Source organism: Thunnus maccoyii, chromosome 22 (genome assembly GCF_910596095.1).
Source record: "Thunnus maccoyii chromosome 22, fThuMac1.1, whole genome shotgun sequence".
Taxonomy (NCBI): domain Eukaryota; kingdom Metazoa; phylum Chordata; class Actinopteri; order Scombriformes; family Scombridae; genus Thunnus; species Thunnus maccoyii.
The window spans coordinates 1,601,673-1,621,010 of NC_056554.1; the positions used below are offsets into that span (position 1 = coordinate 1,601,673).

The window sequence follows — 19,338 nt, forward strand, 5'->3', positions numbered from 1 at the left end:
TAAAAGTCACTGAGGAATACCTTTTCCACTGGAGCTACTTACCCACTTCTTTAATAGGCAGAATAGCAGCAGTGTAAATGACCATAACACCAAAAATAAACAAGAATGGTTTTCAATCCCCCCCCAGTCCACACTAGTTTAACAGCCTGCACTCTATCATTAACACATTCTACTAGAAACAAAAGAAAAACAAGAGTGAGATTAGATCAGTTATCAACATAACGGAAACCAAAGACGTGGGAGATCTAGCTGCCCCGAATTTCAGATTTTCCCACTTCACAATGTTTAATACATAACAAAACAGCTTCAAATGAACAAACAATAAAAACACCTATGGATGGATAATTACAGGAATTAGCAATATCAGATCTACCGATTCTAACTGTCAGTTAAAAACACATTTATAATTGTGGTTCTGACAGCTTGGTGGAAACTTCACCAAATGACTGGACAAAGTTATGTTTCCCTTTTTTTTTTCTTTTTTTCGCTGATCTGAAATGATTCAATCCATGACTCAAACCCATATCTGAACTGTATGTTTTGTGATCAGTTGCACCTCTAACATTTAGCTATTAGAGCTTATTCTGAGCAGTGATGGCTGCATATAACCACAGAATGTCCATACCCTTAGCATTAAGTCTACAAGAAAAAGGTCCCACTACTCTGATTCTGTTAGTTGTTTTACCGAATCAACAGAAAAGAAAACTCATCACCTCAGTCCTAGTAGACAGAAAACTGAGAAAGACTTCTCTTCAAAACTAAGGCTGCGTTCAGACCAAATGCGTGAAAAAAGGTGGTCCTCCAAGTCATTTGAATGGGGCGGTGCGTTTACACGGTGGGAGTGGGGACAGCATGGGACTCAGTGAAAAAAAACTCAGCAGCTATCCAGCAAAAAATTTGAACCGGACTTAACTTTTGCCAAAATGTAACCTGACGTCATGCTGCATACAAGTGCACATCCCTGGTGGATTTACTTTGTAACGTGACTGTTGTCAAAACGAAAATGAAACGGTTGCGGCCGTGATAACTTTCCAGAGTTGTAAAATCCTGACTGTGAGTGTTACAAACTGCTGCCCTGTGTTTTGGCATCTGATAAGTCCTTAGAATCATTAATCTGTAACTACGAGTTGACCTCCTGGATCGTACTTCATTCAATCAACACGCCCTCTCCACTGCAGCCCCCAGCGCTGGATTGGCGGATTGGGCCCTGAGCTGGTCTGCTATTAATCAGTCAATGTGATCAGGCCGACAGAAACACTGTACAACATCATTTACATATTTATAGGGCTGCAACACAGGATTATTTTCATAACCAATGAATTTATCTGTGTATTACTTACTCGTTTGGTCTATACGATATCAGAAAATAGTTCAATTATCCATCACAATTTCCTAGAGCCCAAGCTGATGTCATACAATGTCTCGTTTTATTTGCAATCCAAAACCTAAAATGATTGGGTTTAGTATAATGTTAAGACAAGGAAAGAGAGAAACTTAGACAAAAGAACGTTTGGATTTTTGACATTGATCAATTAATCGATTATCTAAATAGTTGGCAATTACTTTATTTGTTGGCAACTAATCAATGAATCGTTGCAGTCTTGTAATGTATCGTAAAGGTTTTCCTGCAGTTGAGCAGGCAGGGAGGGTTAACAGAGACAGCCGTGGTAGACAGCACTACAGACAGGCAGAGTGTTTGCTTTTGCAAAAATGTTCACTATTATATAGCTTATTCCAATGGGATCACTAGAAGAAAGTCCCAATTCCCATTGACCAAGAGTGCTGCCAAATTAACATCAAGTGCCAAGAAAGAAGCTCTTGACTCAGGCGGGCCTGAGAGAAAGACACAAAGTTCTTGATAACCCTACGAGAGTCAGTGTCCATTATGTTTTAGCGGCTTTTCCACTGAACTGGGCGCACACTGGGACTGACACTTCAGTACTTTTTAAAAGTATCATCTCTCAATTATGTCCATAGGCCCAACTAGTAGAAGACTACACCAGCTGCTTGGTGAGATTCTCAGTGTTGCTTCCTGATTCTTTTATGACACATTTATCATTTGGTTGATTGTATACTGTGTGTTATTTGGCACTATTCTTGTGCAGCTGTTAGCTTTAAGGCTAAAATAAACACTGATGCATTTCAATTAATCAATCAATTTTTATTTATATAGTCCACAAGCCAAAGATAATCAGTTTGCTGTCATGGACGACTAAAGAAACCAGAAATGATTCACATTTGAGAAGCTGAAATCTGGTCTTTTTCTTAAAAAAGGACTAAAATGATTCATCAGTTATCAAAACAGTTGGTAATTAATTTAATAGTTGGCAACTAATTGATTAATCGACTAATTGTTGCAGATCTAATAAAGATAAAGAGATCAATGCTCCTGTAGCTTACGCTGGGTTCTGTCAGTAGAACTTAATAAGTACAATGAGCCCGCAAGGCGCCAACAGGCCTCAGCCTCCATCAAATCCAGTGCTCTTCACAGCCCATCCTGCAAACCACAAGTAATCCTCCCCACACACAGCCTGCCTGTACCTCCACTGAGCTCTTATTAGCAGTGAAATCAATGTGGCAGAGGGGGAAACAGATCAATGAAATATGGTTAGGATGGATTGTACAGGAGTCACTAAGCGAGATTAAGGTCTCAGACTTTGTCCATTGCGCCACATCAAATATCCTAAAGTCCAACTGGACCGAATCCAGAAGCTAAAATGATTTTCCTGTATTACTGGTTCAGGTTTTGGGCTCTGGCATGAATAATATGTGTGCAGTCAGACATGTAGTTCTGCAGGTCACATCAAAAAAGGTCAAGAGGCCAGTAGGCTAGGCCAGAGCATCATGGTGGCGGCATGATGGCCAGACGATCAAGCGGTGTGCAGTGCGATCGACATTCAGCTCCACACATGCAGCACATATCCTCAAACAACGGCCTTAGTTCAGTCAAACGAAAAACTGAGGAAATGTAGGATAAAGCAGGTCTGTCAGTAGAGGTGGGAATCTTTGGGAATCTCGAGGGCCAAGTCAAACCAAGCTGTGTTGACTTTGGTTTTCCATTACCAGATTCAACACGCCGAGGTTGTGCCGAGTCCCTCCTGAGATGGACCATCCCCGGAGTCAGGCCGAAGAGTGCCTGACCCGCCTCCGAGTGGGTTGCGGCGATGTCTTGCTGACTGCGGCCAACCGGTGACAACCCCCCCCCCTCCCATTTTCCTGCTTCTCCCCCTCAAACAAGTGTGTGTTGTAAGACTCTACTCATGTCTGTGCTGGAGACCAGAGAGAAAGAGGTTTTTAAAAGCCTCTCTGTGTTCACTTCTCAGCACTTTTGTAGCTTCTAACTGAATCTCTGTGGTTTGAAGTTTAGCTTCTCTCCTGTGTTGCTGTTTGTACTTTCAAATATCTGCTTTATTTTACTGTTTCCTGATTACTTTTAGCCATATCTGAGCTGTGTTAAGTTACTGCTGATGAAAACACTTCCTGCTGCCGCTTCATATTAAAAGCTTTCCGCTGACAAACTAACGGAAGGCTTTTATTGTGAAGAATTTATAGGAAGTTAAATGCGTTTATCCACCGTTTTACAGCCATGATGTATACAACCCTGCTGCTTTTTGACTGAAGACAAGCACGTCATCAATTAAAGTTAAAATGGAGAATAAAAATACGCTTAGATATGCGGGTTGTATAGACAGCTGTATTGATTAACATAGAAATGAACTGGACAACTGAAAAAACGCGGCTGAGACGCATTCAGTGTAGACACAGCGTTAGTCTCCGAGTGATGTATAAAATATTAATATACTCCACGTTCATCTCACAAAGGTAATTATTTAGTCATTAAATCAAAAATACACCCAAATGCTTGCCTTCTTTGAAGGTGAACTACAAGATATCTCTAGCATGAGTGCGCTGTAGACTGTCTGGGTCTGCACTGCCCTCGCACCATTTTCCTTCAGTCAACATAACGTTATCAACTAACATTTAGAAAAATCAATTTTTAACACTTATGAATCAATTCAGAATCGTAAAAGATAAGAGTCACGATTCTTATACGAATGGATTTTTTTTGACCCAACCCTCATCTGTCAGCCTTAACTTTACAACAGCAGAGATACAGACAGGTGACAAATTAAAAGAAAAACCGTAACAGCTCTGGATGCTTGACCCCTACAGTGAGGTGGCTCTGTTATGCTTTGAGGGGCATTTTGCTGACATGGTTTGGGTCCACTTGTCATCTCTATAAGACACCACGTGAACTGAAGGACAGTGGGGAAAGGGCAGAGAGAGAATGTGGAGGCTGGCGGTTGTAGTAACAAGTTAAATCCTGTTACAAGCATCAGTTCCAACACTGTCAAACACTGAGTGAAGCCTGTTATGACGGTGGTGAAGTAAACCTACTGTGCTGGGGAGATAATGTAGTCAGTCAAGTGTGGTGCAGTAACAACTAGTGAAGATAAAACACGGAGGACACATTAAAGATCCCACCTGGTATTAACATGCGATCTTCATCTGGATATTTCATCTGCATCTGTACACTGTACCCACAATCTGAAGAAAAACATCTGGACCAACAAGCTGAAAAGGTCTCTGCCTCTTCCTGCTGTCTAGAGCTGCCTGTCAAAAAAGCTGCAGACCAGCTCTTCCTCTGCAGAGGACAAATAAACAGAGCTAATACAACACTTTCACATCACTCCACTTGAGATGCCTCATCTCCGCTTAGTTTGTCAGCTCTACCTACCTAATTTGCATATTGAGCTTATGGTTTGAGTCATCAGGAGCTGAAATGATTAGTCGATCGAAAGTAAAATAATCAGCGACCATTTTGGTTATTTTCAAACAAACACGCCGAGCGTTTGACGCTTCCAGTGAATTGAATATTTCGGGGTTTTGGACTGTTTGTCGGACAAAGTGGAAAATTTGAAGAATAATGAATAATCAATTAATCCCCCCAAAAAAAATCAGGTCAGTCAAAGATGAAATAATCCTTGGTTACGAGCCTACAATCATCAGTATAAAAGATTTGTAAAAAATTGACAAAAAGGCACCAGCCTGTGCATGGGGAGACCTCCCATGGTGCATTTCAGTACAAAACATACAATCAACGAGCTTAAAATTCTGTTTTGTGCACCACTAATAATAACAACAACAATAATAATACATTATTATTATTAATATTATTATGCATAGAGAACTTTTCAAAACCAAAGTGACAACATGCTTCACACATCTAACTCAAATGAACAAACCTTATGATAAAACAGATGATGACAAGTGAAAGCTAACTATTAAGAGTTTTTTTGAAAACTGATAATAAAACCCAGAACTTTATTTAAGGCCCCTTTTTGCATTTGAGATTCATTTGGCAGCTGTGCTTGGATCCCAAACTGCAACAAGCAAGAATTATGAATTCACTACAGCTCTGATCTGCACCTGACTGGCTTCTTCTTGACAGCTATGACAGATGAGACTCATCATGGGTAGTGGATTTATCATTCAGTCATTACCAACAACAAACTCACAGCACTAAACATTGGTTTTCAGATATGTGATATATATAATATATGTATGGATTTTCTTTCATTTTCTGAGGTTACTGTACAGACATATTACAATATTCCATTCTGACCACAATGCTCTTATACGAATACAAATCGTCTCAAATGGCTTAAATTAGCCATTTAATGTAACACTACAGTGAGGCTGAATTGCATTTGTAATTCTAATCTTATTTGGTGCACATTAGTGAGTGATTAATGCAAAACAGTTGGCTAAATTGATTATTTAAAAGAGGTCATGCTACTTTGTAATTGCTGGATTTTTTTTTTTTTTTTGTTCTTTTTTTTGTAAATAGATACTAAATATGGGTTCATAATATCAGCTGAAGGCAGCTCCACCTGAGAGATATCATCCTTTTAAAAGCTCTTATTGATCCAACCTGCGAGTCATTTATCAGTCATCATGCTACTATCACAGACACAGTGCTTCCTTGTAGCTTTTGATGCAGCTCTGCACAGCAGTGTGGCTTCACGTCAAGCTCCATCTGGTCCTCCCACTAGCAGGGACAGAGAGCCTCAGGAGGATATCAGTGGGTTTCTGATGCATCACCACAAGCAAGAGATGGAGGAGGAAGAATCCAGACAGGGAGAGGATTTCTTGCTCTACTTATCACACTGATGGAGAGCCCGACCAGAGAAGCATCACCTCCTTGTTCACAGTGAAGGAACACAACATCACCACATTACATCACAACGCTGGCTGAGACACCAAAAGGGGATTTGCACTCTCATGTGCCTGACATGACTGATTCTAGCTGTAGAGACACAGTGATGGTGGAAGGAGGGACTTATTTTGTTATATTCAGGCTGTCAATCTCTTCTTCTTCTTCTTTCCCAGTGGGACAAATTACAGAATGATCCTGTTTGACTAGCACTGAAGCCAGCTGAGTGTATCAGTGAGAGAGAGGGGGCTGACGGATCAATGATCCGGGAAAGACACACTGGACTTCAGAGGGTTCAACCCGTCTACCCTTCTGTAGACAAAAACACACAGCTCAGCTTAACCTGACACTTTGGCTTGGCATAATCATGTCGCCTGTGAAAAAGAGACCAGCTGGTATTATGTTAATGCATGTATGTAAGTATCAGTGGGTCTGAAAAAAAAAAAAAAGATCTGAAGAGAGAAAGCGTCTGCAGCCGTGAGTGTTTGTTGTGGACGTATGCGGCTGGAGTGGCGCAGTGTGCAGGGTGCTTGAGGGTGAATGAAGAGGAGGAAGCCCTTTGACTAATCTCTAGGGAAGATAATGATCTTACATGCAGACTGAACACTGTGTGCTTCTGGAGGACTGGTAATATAGGCACTCACTCTTACAGAACTGCGTGCACCGAGCCAGCTGCAACAAGAGAAAGCAAAATCTACGGACACGTGTCCCGTAAATATCAACTCATTCTGATAGATTCATTACTGGTAGGGCCTATATTACTCATAACATTTGTTTCACTATTGCTCCTGCATTATACAACCCAACAACTTAGCGTTGTTACTGTGTGGGCTAGTTAAAAATCAATTTGAGCGTCATTACATAATCATATGCTTGTTGCTAACACTAACTGGACTATTACATGAGCTAGACTTAGTATGACATGAAACTCCACTGCACACACATGATCCAGCGAGGTTTTTTTTTTGCAAAACAAAGTGCAACCCAGCAGCTTCCAAGTGAACGTATCTTGTGCAAAGTTCCCTCCTAGATGCCTGTTGAATGTGCATGAGAGAGGGACATCACATGTCCTTTACAGTACGAGGGAACAGCAAACCTCTGTATCCGTGCATCTGCACAGGCCTCACACTCACGCTGATATCTGCCCACATATTTACATGTGTCTTTCATGTGTGCACGAGACAGCTGTGTGACATTTACCAAACCAGAATGTACAGGAGACTGAGGTAACCCTATTTGGAACTAAAAATATCAACAGAATACAGTTGTTTGACATCAGGAAAAGAAATGATTCAATACAAGACTATAAATCTGACCAAACCTTCAAAGTTCAGAGTGTGAGAGTTTTGATACTCAATGCTACAGTCGGTCAGTTGTCAGAAAGTTTCAACATTAAATACGCAGCCCTGAACAGGAAAACAGATACATACGGTTTGAGGAAGAGTTTATTCGACAGGTCTGTAATTTCCCTAAAACCTCTTAAGTAATTTTCTAGAAGGCTTCCTGGAAAAAAACAACAAAAAAACCCAACATAATTTGGAGCTAAATATAAGAAAAATAAACAGTTGTTGATTTCCATGACAGAAAAGCTCCATGTAAAACGAAGCAAATAGGAGCTGCAACGATTAGTCGATTAGCCTAGCCGCCAACTCCTAAATTAATCAGCTGTTATTAACACTGTCTCTACTGTACCTAAAGTTAGTATAAAATAACAAATATCAGCTCCCCTGCACTGTCAACACTTCAGGAAAATGTATTCCATAACTACATTCACCAGGCATTTCATTGCTGTTGCAGTAATGTATAATAGTGTAGCTATTCAAAAAAATGTATCAAACATTGATGGTGTGAGGAAGCTGATTTTTGTTACTTTAATTCATCGCTCAGCACAGGCTCAGGCGTGCAAGGATCACTTTTCTTGTGATACTCCCCATAAATACATAGTAGGAATTTATTAGGGGATTATTATTATTATTACTATTATTATTAGGAAATTACAGGGCTGTAAAATAAAGCTTTACCACAATTTGTTGTTGACATTTTCAACTTGAGGTCTGTACATTAGCTGCTCTGTAAGCCTTCTTCTCTACATCCCTGCACAAATATAATATCATGCATTTTCACAAAAATATAACTCTGCCTTGAAGAGCCGGGGAGCCACGCTGACCGACACTACCTGCTGGAGCATCAACACACACTGATCGTGAAAGGATGTGAGTGAGTGCAGGTATGCTGGTGGGATATGGAGTCACTGCCAACAGATGCTCTTGTCTGCAAAGCCATGTCTGCTGTGCATATAAGAGGAAAATAAAACAACATGATGCTCGATGCAAAAACAACACAGAGGAATACAACCTTATAACACACACGTTTACATTTTAATACCAAATTACTTACAAAACCCGACTGTTTACATTGAACAAAAAAAATGATGGCAGCATATTTTGCAGAGTACTGTTTAATCACCATGACCTAAATAGCCTACAGGCTCTTATGTGACCTTACACAGCGGTAAGCCTGTCACACTGTCTCACTGTCAATTCAGCCATCTCTGCCGCCCCAAAGCCAGACTCAAAGAAGGTACACCAAGTCCTAACATCGTTACTGATGCTTATAGACAATAAAATGTTGGTCACAAACACTGAAAAGACGAGGTGACATATCAACACCCACAGTGAAGTACAAGTACACTTGTCTCTGTAGCCATCGGGATCGATGAAACTGAAAAAAATAGTGGAGGCAAGCTAGCTGACAACTAGCCGTCTCTACCGGAGTTTTGCCTCTCTCCACAATAATGGTGACTTTTAAAAACCCGATATGAGCAGACGAGGCGAGGTGAAAATGTTAATGAGACTGCCTGCAATCTTATACTATATCATATAAACACCTGACATTTCACGAGGTGCTGTGAAAGTTAATGTAATTAAATTGTGCGGAGATAAAGTAAGCGCTACATTATGCAAGAAGAAGTCTAACTGCCATTGAAACTGTTGCACTGGTAGAAAGTTAGTGTTAGTTCAGCCTTTTCTGGAATTAACACAAAGTTATCCGACGTGTCTCACTTGGCGGTGTTTCGTATTAACAAATGGCTAATGCTATATGGAGAGGTATTAGTAAACTAAACATTTAGCTAACGGTTAGTATCACTAAAACATATAACCACAACGTAAGGCTTAGCTCACAAAACTTAGCTATCAAAGTTAGCTGGCACGGCTAACGCTACCCGTTGCATATGAAGTGATATGGCGGAGGCGATAATGAAATTAACCCACCCCGCTGACAAAGCTAGCCGGTGTTTCGGTTTAATGAGTGACCGTGTTAACTGGTGACTTTTAGTCGAATGGTTGCCCGTAGTGACGGCAGCTGTTGAAAACCTGAATAGAACACGTAGGTGTCCTCCTAGGAGCCTTTAATTTTACTTTAATCAACTTTAAATACACATTCATTTGTGTTTAATATTTATGCTAACCATCATGTAACTTAAATTGTGCTCAGCAAGACTCAGTCACCTCTCGTAACGTTTCTTATAATGTGGGAAACAAATGGTAGCCTTTAAGTTGGCAGTGCAGCAGCCCATCTTGGGATTTCATACCGTTATCCTCAATCGGAAAGTGGCCAATATTCAACCAATTAACCTGTATTATATCAAAGTCCTCATTACATGCTAGCTGCTTTGCTAATTTATATTTTCCCCGCATTAAAAGTAACTTCAAGAAATGTGTATACTTCTTGTTGGCGACACCGTTTAATTTACATACTGTAGATGAGAAAAAGGAAAAGCAAACAGGACCAGCCGAAAACATACTGTATTGAACATTCAATTTAAAACAATTCAAGGCTTTCAGGCTTTTCAACAGCTGCTGTCACCACGACAACCACGGACGCATTAGGCTGAAAGTCACCAGTTAACACGGTCACTAGTTACACCGAAACACCGGCCAGTTTTAGCTAGCGTTAGCTTCCGTCGGATGCTGGTCTCTCAACGGCAGCTAGCTTCATGCTGTCTGGCATTGTGTTCACCTCCAGGACGTTACCATATGTACCGACTCCATGTCAGAAAATGAGTCAATTTACGGTTGCTTCGCTTACTTACAAACCAGTGAACTGTAGTATCCATAAAGCTTAATTTATTTTACATTTAATGCCAACTTTCAGAAGTGGTTCACACTGCACGGCAGCCTCCCGCCGACGGGGTATTTTGGTGGAGGAAACTACTCGGGATATCACACCAATCTGTTTTAAAAGTTGATATTTTCAATAAAATAAAATAAGATAAAAAATACACACTGCTTGGTGTATCATAAAATTATCTATGCCGAGTGCAGGAGTGGTTCCGGTTAATTGCAACTAAGTCGAAACTGAGCCATACTGTTGGAGTTATTTACATTTGTATTACATTGTTGGATGTTTTAATAGATTTGACGCACGTACGGACGCGAGGAAACAGCTAGCGTCGGTTAGCGGCTAACCGAACAGACAGCTAGCGGCTAGTTAGCCACCTTGCTGCCGAAACGAACAATCACGTTGTTGGGGGGGAGTCTTAAAAATGTAAAACATTCCTTACCTCCCACTCGGTACATGTTGGCCGCCATTCTCTCGTAACCTTTATCAAAATCAGTCCCCGGGTATTCCCCGCTTGGGTAGAAAAAGGTCGATGGGGATCTATTTTATTCCTTCATTTATCGTAGACACCCCCGCCGTGAAACAAAGCCGGCTCCGGGCACAACAAGCCGAGCTGTGGCGGGTAAAAAGTTGAAAGTTTCCGTTAGTAATGTTCCGGAGGTTATCCCCAAAAAATACAAGTCTTTGTTTTCGGTCCCTCCGACGACCTTCCTCTCCTCTTCCTCACTCACTCACTCATTCACACACACAGCTAGCCTGTCTCTTACTCCACTCTTCCTCCCATCCTCCGCTCCCAGCTTCATCCTCCTCTTCTTCACCTCCGCTCAGTTCAACACACACACACTCGCACACAAAAAACACACACTCACTGGCCCCCTTCGTTCGTGCGGAAATCGTCATCTTCGGAGGCTGTCGGCAATCTCCGGTATCTGACAATTAACTTTTTCTTCCGACACAGGTTTAATAAACAACTTATTTTTTGTAATTTAAAATACAGACACACTTGCAAATGACCGGAGGTGGAGAAGTAAAAATACATTTAATAAACAGATAAAAAGTTTAATAGAGAACTACTAAAAGAGGGAATACGGTTTACATAAAAATATAGTCCCTACATATTGCAAGATGAAGACAAAGCAGGAAATTGGGAATGTACACACACACACACACACACACACACACACACACACACACACACGGCAGCAGCAAACTCCAATGGAATCTTTATTATTATGAGACATGTAACAGGCTATAATAGTAGGAATAGTAATAATATTAGCATTAGCAGTTCCACAGGGACTGAGCTGCATGAGAGTTAGTTATTACTCTTATCCACTAACACTCAATGTGAGAGAATTATGACTGAAAGCATTGGTTTACCAACCTTTTTTGTATTGTGACCGCTTAAAGTAAAATCATGTCCACTTGTAACCCTTAGTGACAGGATGTATGTGTCTATAAGCTGTGATCTGTGTAACCAAAGTGTCATTTTTGTTTTTCAGGTAGTTTAATTTGAGTAAGTATGGAAGCCCAACTCCCAGAAGAAAAAAAAAGATCAAATAGTAGGTAAGACGAAAGTAAAAATACTCACACTGAGTCAAAATTATAACCATTTGAGTCAAAATTATGAGATACATAGTCAATATTAGGAGATAGTGAGACACAATTATAACTTTTTGAATTAAAATTGTGAGACAGGAAGTCACAGCAGGTTATAGTAGTAAGTAAGTCAGATTGGAAATAATTTTAGTTAAAGTGTTAAAAAAAAAATTAGAATTATTATAATTGACTACTAATAGTGTCTGATCATATTGATTTAAAAAGTCAATGCCTTGACTTAGTATTTCATTTGTAAATTTAAAACATGTTTAATGAATAAATATGAAAATATATAATCAGAATGTCTTGTTAGCATCAGTATGGTGGGAATAGTGTAACATTTTATCTGATACAATGTTTTTTCATCATTAAGTTGTGTTTTATACTGGTACAATATAAAGTTGCAATACAGCTTCAACCTGCTATGTTCTCTACTGGACTGCTATGTTGGAATTGCTTTTTTCCTTCTTCTTTGTCTTTTTTGTTGTTGTCTGCAATTACTTACAAATACATTTCAATAATATTGACTCAGTATCTCATGATTCCACCTTTTTAAGTTAAAAGTTTGATTTAGAGACAAATATTTTTGAATTATCTCTTAATTCTGACAGTCAACATTGTACCTTTGTATCTCAAAAATTTCACTTACCGACTTACCAATTGTATTTTTATTTTATTTATTGTCAACTTTTCATCTACTCCACACATTTAGCTTTTGATCCCTTGAGAGGTAGTGTAGGACAGTAAGGAAGTACATTTACTCACATATTGTATTTAAATTTTGAGTATTTCCATTTTATGCTACTTGATACTTCAACTCTTCTACATTTTAAACGGAAAAGGAACTTTTTATTACACTACACAACATATAATCAGTTCATAAAATATGAATTGTTACATATTGAACTGCACAGCAGTATATAAAGCTGTTAAAATGAGCCCCATCTTTCTAATTGTCTATCTCTCTCTCTCTATATATATATATATCTATATACATACATATATGTGAATGTTTATTTGACTTTTGATACTTTATACATATGTAGATTTGTTGATAATACGTGTGTGCTTGAGTATTTTCTTTATTGCATAACTTTTACTTATAACAGAGGTTTCTTTTCATATTGTAGTACTCCTACTTTCACGTCTAAGTTTCATTAACATAATTGAAATAAGAGCAAAATCCCACTTTACTAATGGGGTTCAATCTGAAGTGGTCTCTGACCTTGGACTTGTAGTGTAAACTGGAACTGCAGTTCCTCAACACACAGCACAGCATCCTGGAGCAACACTGCCCACTAGTGACATTTGACACACAATACAGTTTCCAGTCATCAGTTATTTATTAGGAGATTGACAGATGCAACATCACAGTATTCCTGACATTCTTTTAAATATATATAAAACTGTACTAATCATTTTCAAGTGTACTGATCTACTAAAAATGAGAAATTAATTAGTCAGAAATGCTGAGAGTTGATTTGACATTTGAAAAGGTTTGTCACAGTCTGTCTAGCGCAAGCACAAAAACAGCTTCAATATTAGCTCAGATGTCAACCAAACACTTGGAAATATTAAAAAACATATAAAACATTATGTCATAATAAAGGCACTTATGATGGCGCACGCCACAATGCAGAACGAGATGGACGTGAAACTAAAAACACAGGAATGTTCACTGAAACCAAAGTCTTTGTCACCACAGCAGTCAAGTCATGTTCTGTACCAGCAAACATATGACTTCCAATGATCTTCTCCACATGTTCAACAGTCTGTGCTTATGGTAAGTACATCACACTGTCCAGTTCACAAGGATTAAACATGATTACAGAGGTGCATAAGTGTACATTTAATATGAACATTCCTCCTGAAGAGGATTCCTCTACATGTTCTGTATGAAACTGAGGCAGCAGTGGCACCCAAGAGCCAATAACAGGCTGCCGTCCACTGACTTACACGCCTCTCTGGCTGTGTGTAAAAACTTCCCTCTCTGTCATGTCATTCCTAGCTGGTGGCAGGTTCCGGAGAGCTGGTGGAGGTGGATGAGGCCGAGGCGAGTCTCTCCCTGCTGCCGCCCGCCCCGCCTCCCATCACCCTCCACTGAAGGATGCAGGTGTCCTTGCCGCCCATGGAGAGCAGGTGGGAGTCGCTGTGGGTGAAGCAGACGTTGGTGACGTGGCTGCCGTGGCCCTCATACCTGTGGCTCGGTGCCTGGCGGGGAGAGAAAGAGGGAAGACTGTGGATGAACGCACTGCTAATCGAATTATTGTGAAAGCTGTAACTCCATCTGCTCTGGAAAAAAAAAAAAACAACAGCACCCCCCTTCATTTGTTTGTGATGTAAATGAATCCAGCAGAAACCAACCAAAACCACTGTCATCATGCAGAGCAGCTGTCAGACCTGCTGATGAAATCTACATGGAAAGGATCATCAGCAGATGACATGTATAGACCTGCTGATGCAGAACTGGATTTATGTGTATTAGCAGGTAATGATCAACAGAACCATGCAGGTAGCTGCTGTAGCTATGATGTAACTGACACGCACTGCTCAAAACATGAAACTACACACACACTACACACACTCCTCACATTTGTCACTTTTCATATTGGTTTTATTTGTTTGTAAAGCACTCCATGGTCTTGCAGCAGCCTACGTGTCTGACATTCTTGCGATGTATCAAGATTAGAGTGTGTCTTTTATGGATTTTACCGTTTATTAAAATCTATTTCTATCTCTTTCATTGCTTTTATTTTTACATTTTTAAAAATGTAAGCAGTTAGAATTGCACTAGCCTGTGTAAAAGCTGCAGTACAAATAAAAGGTTGAAGTTGAGGCAAGTCAAATGCTGTTCTATGTGATAGAGTGAATTACAGAGACGGATGTAAACACAGTTCATTTGGGGAATATAATTAAAGCACCATACGGCCTGATTATGTTCAACACATCTGTCTGGAGTTGCAGTGGTGCTATGAAGGCAGGGAAATGTAACGCTTTAGGGTGGAATGGTGGAAATGAACAAGTCAGAATAGCTTTGGAATGGAATTTGCATGTTTTAAAAACAGATTCACTGGCAGGAAGTCCAAATGAAATAAAAGGTGGTTTTGAGTGTTAATAAAATACATTTAGAAAGCACTTTTAAGACAGTTCTTAACCTCTGATAGTCTTTTTACCCGCTGCTGTCAAGTTGCACAAAGCAGCTGGATTCAATATGTCATCATGAGGTAAAATAACAACTTGTGGAACATCAGTCAGCTTATCCTGCACTACACAACATATGTAGTGAATCTGCTGAAGACTGGTGAACAGTTATTGAGGATGAACCTCAGAGTGTCTGAATATCAAAGCAGGGTATCAGCTCCGTGAAAAACTAACACTGCTTTGGTGACTAGCAGATCCATCAATGTACAGACACAGTCACTGGATTACTGTAGAAAACATGATGATTATAAGCCAAGATGTGAGGTTATGAGAAGCTGCTACTGCATGTGATTTCTAAGCGGATTAGTGGATGTTTATCCTTGATGGACAGTATGTCCTGCTGATTCCAGCTGCAGTTATGACACTGAGAAGAAGTGCGAATGTTGCGTCAAATTGTGTAATCATGTGATAGGTTAACTAAGTGAAAAATATATATATCTCACCAATTCAGAGCCCGTTATAGATTGATATAATTAAGTCCCTCTCCACTCAAATATGTGTTTTGCTTTTTGTTACTTCACTGTGATGTTGTTCTCTTCTCTGTGCAGAATGATGTTTGTTTTCACATTCATCTGCTGAAGAAGGAATGTTTCTCTGTGCTCACCTTAAAATCTGTTTAAAACTTGTGCCTACATGCATGACTTGTGACATCACAACTTGTCTGGAGCCCAATACTGGCCTCATATGTAACTTATAAAAAGGATGATGTGGAAACTTGAAGCCTCCAGCGTACATACATTGAGAATGGTCCAGCAGCAAAACTTTTGAAATAAGCAATATTTACATATTCAGGAATGAGAAGGAGTAGAATTTATTTTAAGAACGCAGTAACAAGGTAATTAAAAAAAGAATTGGAACATGGAATATGTCTTAAAACTGTCAAGAGATCTTTCATAATAATCATCACTATAACTATAAATCACTGGAGGTTCTCTAGCTGGGACTGTTGTACACTGTGATGCACAAGTATAATTCTACCTTAACTCTTCTGTTGGGCTGAATCTCCAGATAGAACATTACTAAATCACTAAATCTGACCTGGAGGCACATGAGGAAGGCAGTGATGATCTTGTGGGCTTTCTGAAATGCCACCCTCAAAGTGAAATTATGCAAATCATTTGAGAAATTAAACGTTGCCATTTACAATCTACAAGAAAGGTGACTATGCTTCACACAAAGAATGGAAAAAGTTTGATTTTCAGATGTGACGGACAAAAACTCACCTCCAGTTCCATGTGACAACCCAAAACAGGTTTTTCTACTTTCTTTTACGGAAGCAGTTAAAGAACAGTATTTGCTGTGAGATGAGCTTTACCTTGGGTTTAGGACAAGGGTACTGGAAGAGATGGACTTTACAGAAGTCGTCAGCCACTGCCACCATCTTCTCATTGTGAGAGCGACACAGAGCGTTGATGTCTGTGCCGTCAGAGCCCTCCAACCACACACCTGGAGGACCACAGCGACACAGTCAACATCCTCATTTTCACTTCCTGGCACAAATGTTTGGAAACTTGAGTTTCTATTTCTTACCCATGACGTGGAAGCCCAGCACGCAGGTGTAGGACGCCCATTCTCTGTCTTTGCTCTCAAAGCGATTCCTCAACAGTTTACAGCCTGCAGCAATGTCCCCTGTCAAAACACACCCATCTCCAGTCAGATCAGTAGATAAGATGTGGACAACTTCAGTTATGTTGTCTGAGGATGTAAATACATGAAGATATATTCACTCACAGTAAAGGATCTCATAGTCGCCTGAGTTAGACATGATGTACTTCCCATCTTTGGACCAATCCAGGTGAGTTATGAAGCTGGAGTGGCCCTGAGTGGACAGATGGAGAGATTTAGTGTCACTGTAAACAGTTTTAATCATAGAGTGCATTATTTGATATTTTTCACTGTCAATAAATCCCATGAAAAGAGCAAAACCAATAATGTGTTAGTCTGTCTCCTCTACCCTGTCTGTGGCTCTCAGCTCAAAGACCACTGGTTCCTACTAGTTCTGCTCTCCAAATCCCCACAGCTGGATTAGAACCATGAAAGCAAATTTATTTAAAGGTGCAGTGTGTAGAATTTAGTGGTTTCTAGCAGAACACACTTGGCAGAAATGGAATATAATATTTATAAGTATGTTTTAATTAGTGTATAATGATGTGAAAATAAGAATCGTTGTGTTTTTGTTACCTTAGAATGAGCCCTTTATATCTACATAGGGAGCAGGTCCTCTTCCACGGAGTCTGCCATGTTGCACCACCATGTTTCTACAGTAGCCCAGAGCGGACAAACCAAACGCTAGCTCTAGAAAGGGCCTTTTGCATTTTTCGCGAGTTTCATGGCCACCACAGGTTCTCCATGCGCTTGGAAGGAGAGGGGGGGGGGGGGTATTCAGTTGGTTGCAATCTGCAACCTCACCACTAGATGCCACTACATCCTACACACTGGTCCTTTAAGTTCATGCACTATGTAAGCAAAGTGAAATATTTAAGATGCTAAACTAGATTTTGACACAGGGCCCTTCTACAAGGCACAATATATAAAAATACATAGCAAAAAATGTAATATAGGGGCGCCGTGGTAACACACATCATACCCCTCTCTCTACCCATGCTTCCTTTCTCTTTCTCTCTGTATGTTCAACAGTTCAAAAACAAAGTATGGTATACATAAAAATGCAGGACAGGTGATCTGGGTAATCTGGGACGTTTGGGGCTCCTGGGCAGTAGCCATGTGTATCATGTGTTTTAAGTGAACAAGCAATGCCTGGTGGGAAAAGGGAAGGTGACAGAGTGTAGCCAATGTGTTGCAATCCCAGTTGCTAACAGTCTGTAAGCAGAAAGCCTCTGATCTCAGATTTGCAGGAACCACATTTGGCACTTTTCTGGTAGCAGGATGGTGTGTGTGAGATTGAGTCAAAAGAAACTACAGTGTAGAATTCATTGTTGGTTTAGCTCTTTTCAGAAATATAGAATATCACCAGACTTATCCTTTAATATTCCTGTGTTATTACATAGGAAGTGGTAACATTCACACGTATGATTTGTTTATATTAGCAGAATTAGCAGTCATATGTACCATGACTGAAAAGGCATAAAAACAAACTGCACTTACAGAAAGTCAAAGGAACAAACGGGTACTTTTAGATATGGATTTTGAGATTCAACTCACGTTACATTTCCCAAAGCGAGCGTAACGTCGGCCACTCTCTGTCACATTGTAGATGTAGATAAAGTTGTCATGAGATCCAACAGCTAAAAAGCTGCCATCTGAAAACACAAGAGGCAATTCACAGAGTAAAGGGGATTTCCATCACAGTTTGCTCTTAGGGGACATATTTTTGGATTTTATTTGTTGCATGTCCTCTCTCCTCATTTCCTGTCACATGTCTACTGCCTACTATTGAAAATAAAGACAAAAATGCCCGAAGAAATACTTAATTTTTTTTGTTTAATCCCTCTAAAAAAAGATTAAAGACAATCCCTTCTAGTTAGCTTTTTAGATTTCATTGACTTCTGAATTTTGAGGTCACCAATAAAGAAATACAGCTCTAATGCAGGAAATGGTGGACTCTTTTAAAAGATGATCCAGTAATTCCACATAGAATTGATTCCACATTTGATTGTGTGGTTATTGACACGGCCTGACCTCTGTGTTCATAATTGTGAAAGTAGTTTGACGACAGAGTGCAGGCAGTGAACTCTGACCTGGTGAGTATCTCATCACAGATAGCTGCTCGTTCCCATCGGTGAACTCAGAGACAACCTCCCTGGTCAGCAGGTCAAAGACCATCCACCTGTTACAGAGATCAACAGGACAGGAGACGTGTGTCAGTTATGATAACTGCAGATGACGTGTTACATTAAAGGTAGAAGTAGAAGATAGGCCTATTTGTTTTCTTTACAACAGTGACAGATTGATATCAACCTTGCGTTTGTGTGTTAAAGCTGCTATTATCAATATTTTTTTCATGATAATAACAATGGGTCAGATGACTATGTGTAATGTGAAAGGTGTCGCTCATAGTAACGAATTATCACCACCTCTGCAGTTCCCCTCAGCTCTACAGAGCTTTTTACTGTTTTTCTGTCTGCATCATGCGTTAACCTAAATGAACTGAAACAAAAACAAACAACAACAAACAAACCTGACTGGCTCTGTCCAAAGTTAAAAAATACGCCTACCAACACCTCTAAAGCTGCCTGATT

General features: G+C 39.9%; 2 protein-coding genes and 1 long non-coding RNA gene across 7 annotated transcripts in view; 1 reads left to right on the top strand and 2 right to left on the bottom strand.

Annotated features, from left to right (window-relative positions):
- Positions 1-11,198, bottom strand: part of mta2 (metastasis associated 1 family, member 2) — a 27,821-nt gene extending 16,623 nt beyond the window's left edge. The window contains exons 1-2 of one of the 3 annotated variants that reach the window (XM_042401481.1): positions 11,107-11,198; positions 10,782-10,952 (exon numbers count right to left, since the gene is read on the bottom strand). In XM_042401481.1, coding sequence (XP_042257415.1) covers positions 10,782-10,809 — 28 coding nt within the window. In that variant the 5' untranslated portion in view covers positions 10,810-10,952; positions 11,107-11,198. Of the gene's footprint in view, positions 1-10,781 lie in introns of all 3 variants that reach the window. The other 2 variants (XM_042401482.1, XM_042401480.1) reach the window with 2 other exon arrangements.
- On the top strand, positions 11,191-13,721 carry LOC121889488. The gene is made up of 3 exons (XR_006093546.1): positions 11,191-11,264; positions 11,842-11,905; positions 13,644-13,721. It is a non-coding gene; the product is annotated as an uncharacterized LOC121889488 (long non-coding RNA).
- The window catches only part of eml3 (EMAP like 3), a 55,966-nt gene continuing 49,885 nt past the window's right edge, over positions 13,258-19,338 (bottom strand). For all 3 annotated transcript variants that reach the window (XM_042401477.1, XM_042401479.1, XM_042401478.1), the window contains 6 exons: positions 18,838-18,926; positions 18,302-18,399; positions 16,871-16,958; positions 16,670-16,768; positions 16,455-16,585; positions 13,258-14,149 (listed from right to left, as the gene is read on the bottom strand). In XM_042401477.1, the coding sequence (XP_042257411.1) occupies positions 13,943-14,149; positions 16,455-16,585; positions 16,670-16,768; positions 16,871-16,958; positions 18,302-18,399; positions 18,838-18,926 (712 nt within the window). In that variant the 3' untranslated portion in view covers positions 13,258-13,942. The remainder of the gene's footprint in view (positions 14,150-16,454; positions 16,586-16,669; positions 16,769-16,870; positions 16,959-18,301; positions 18,400-18,837; positions 18,927-19,338) is intronic.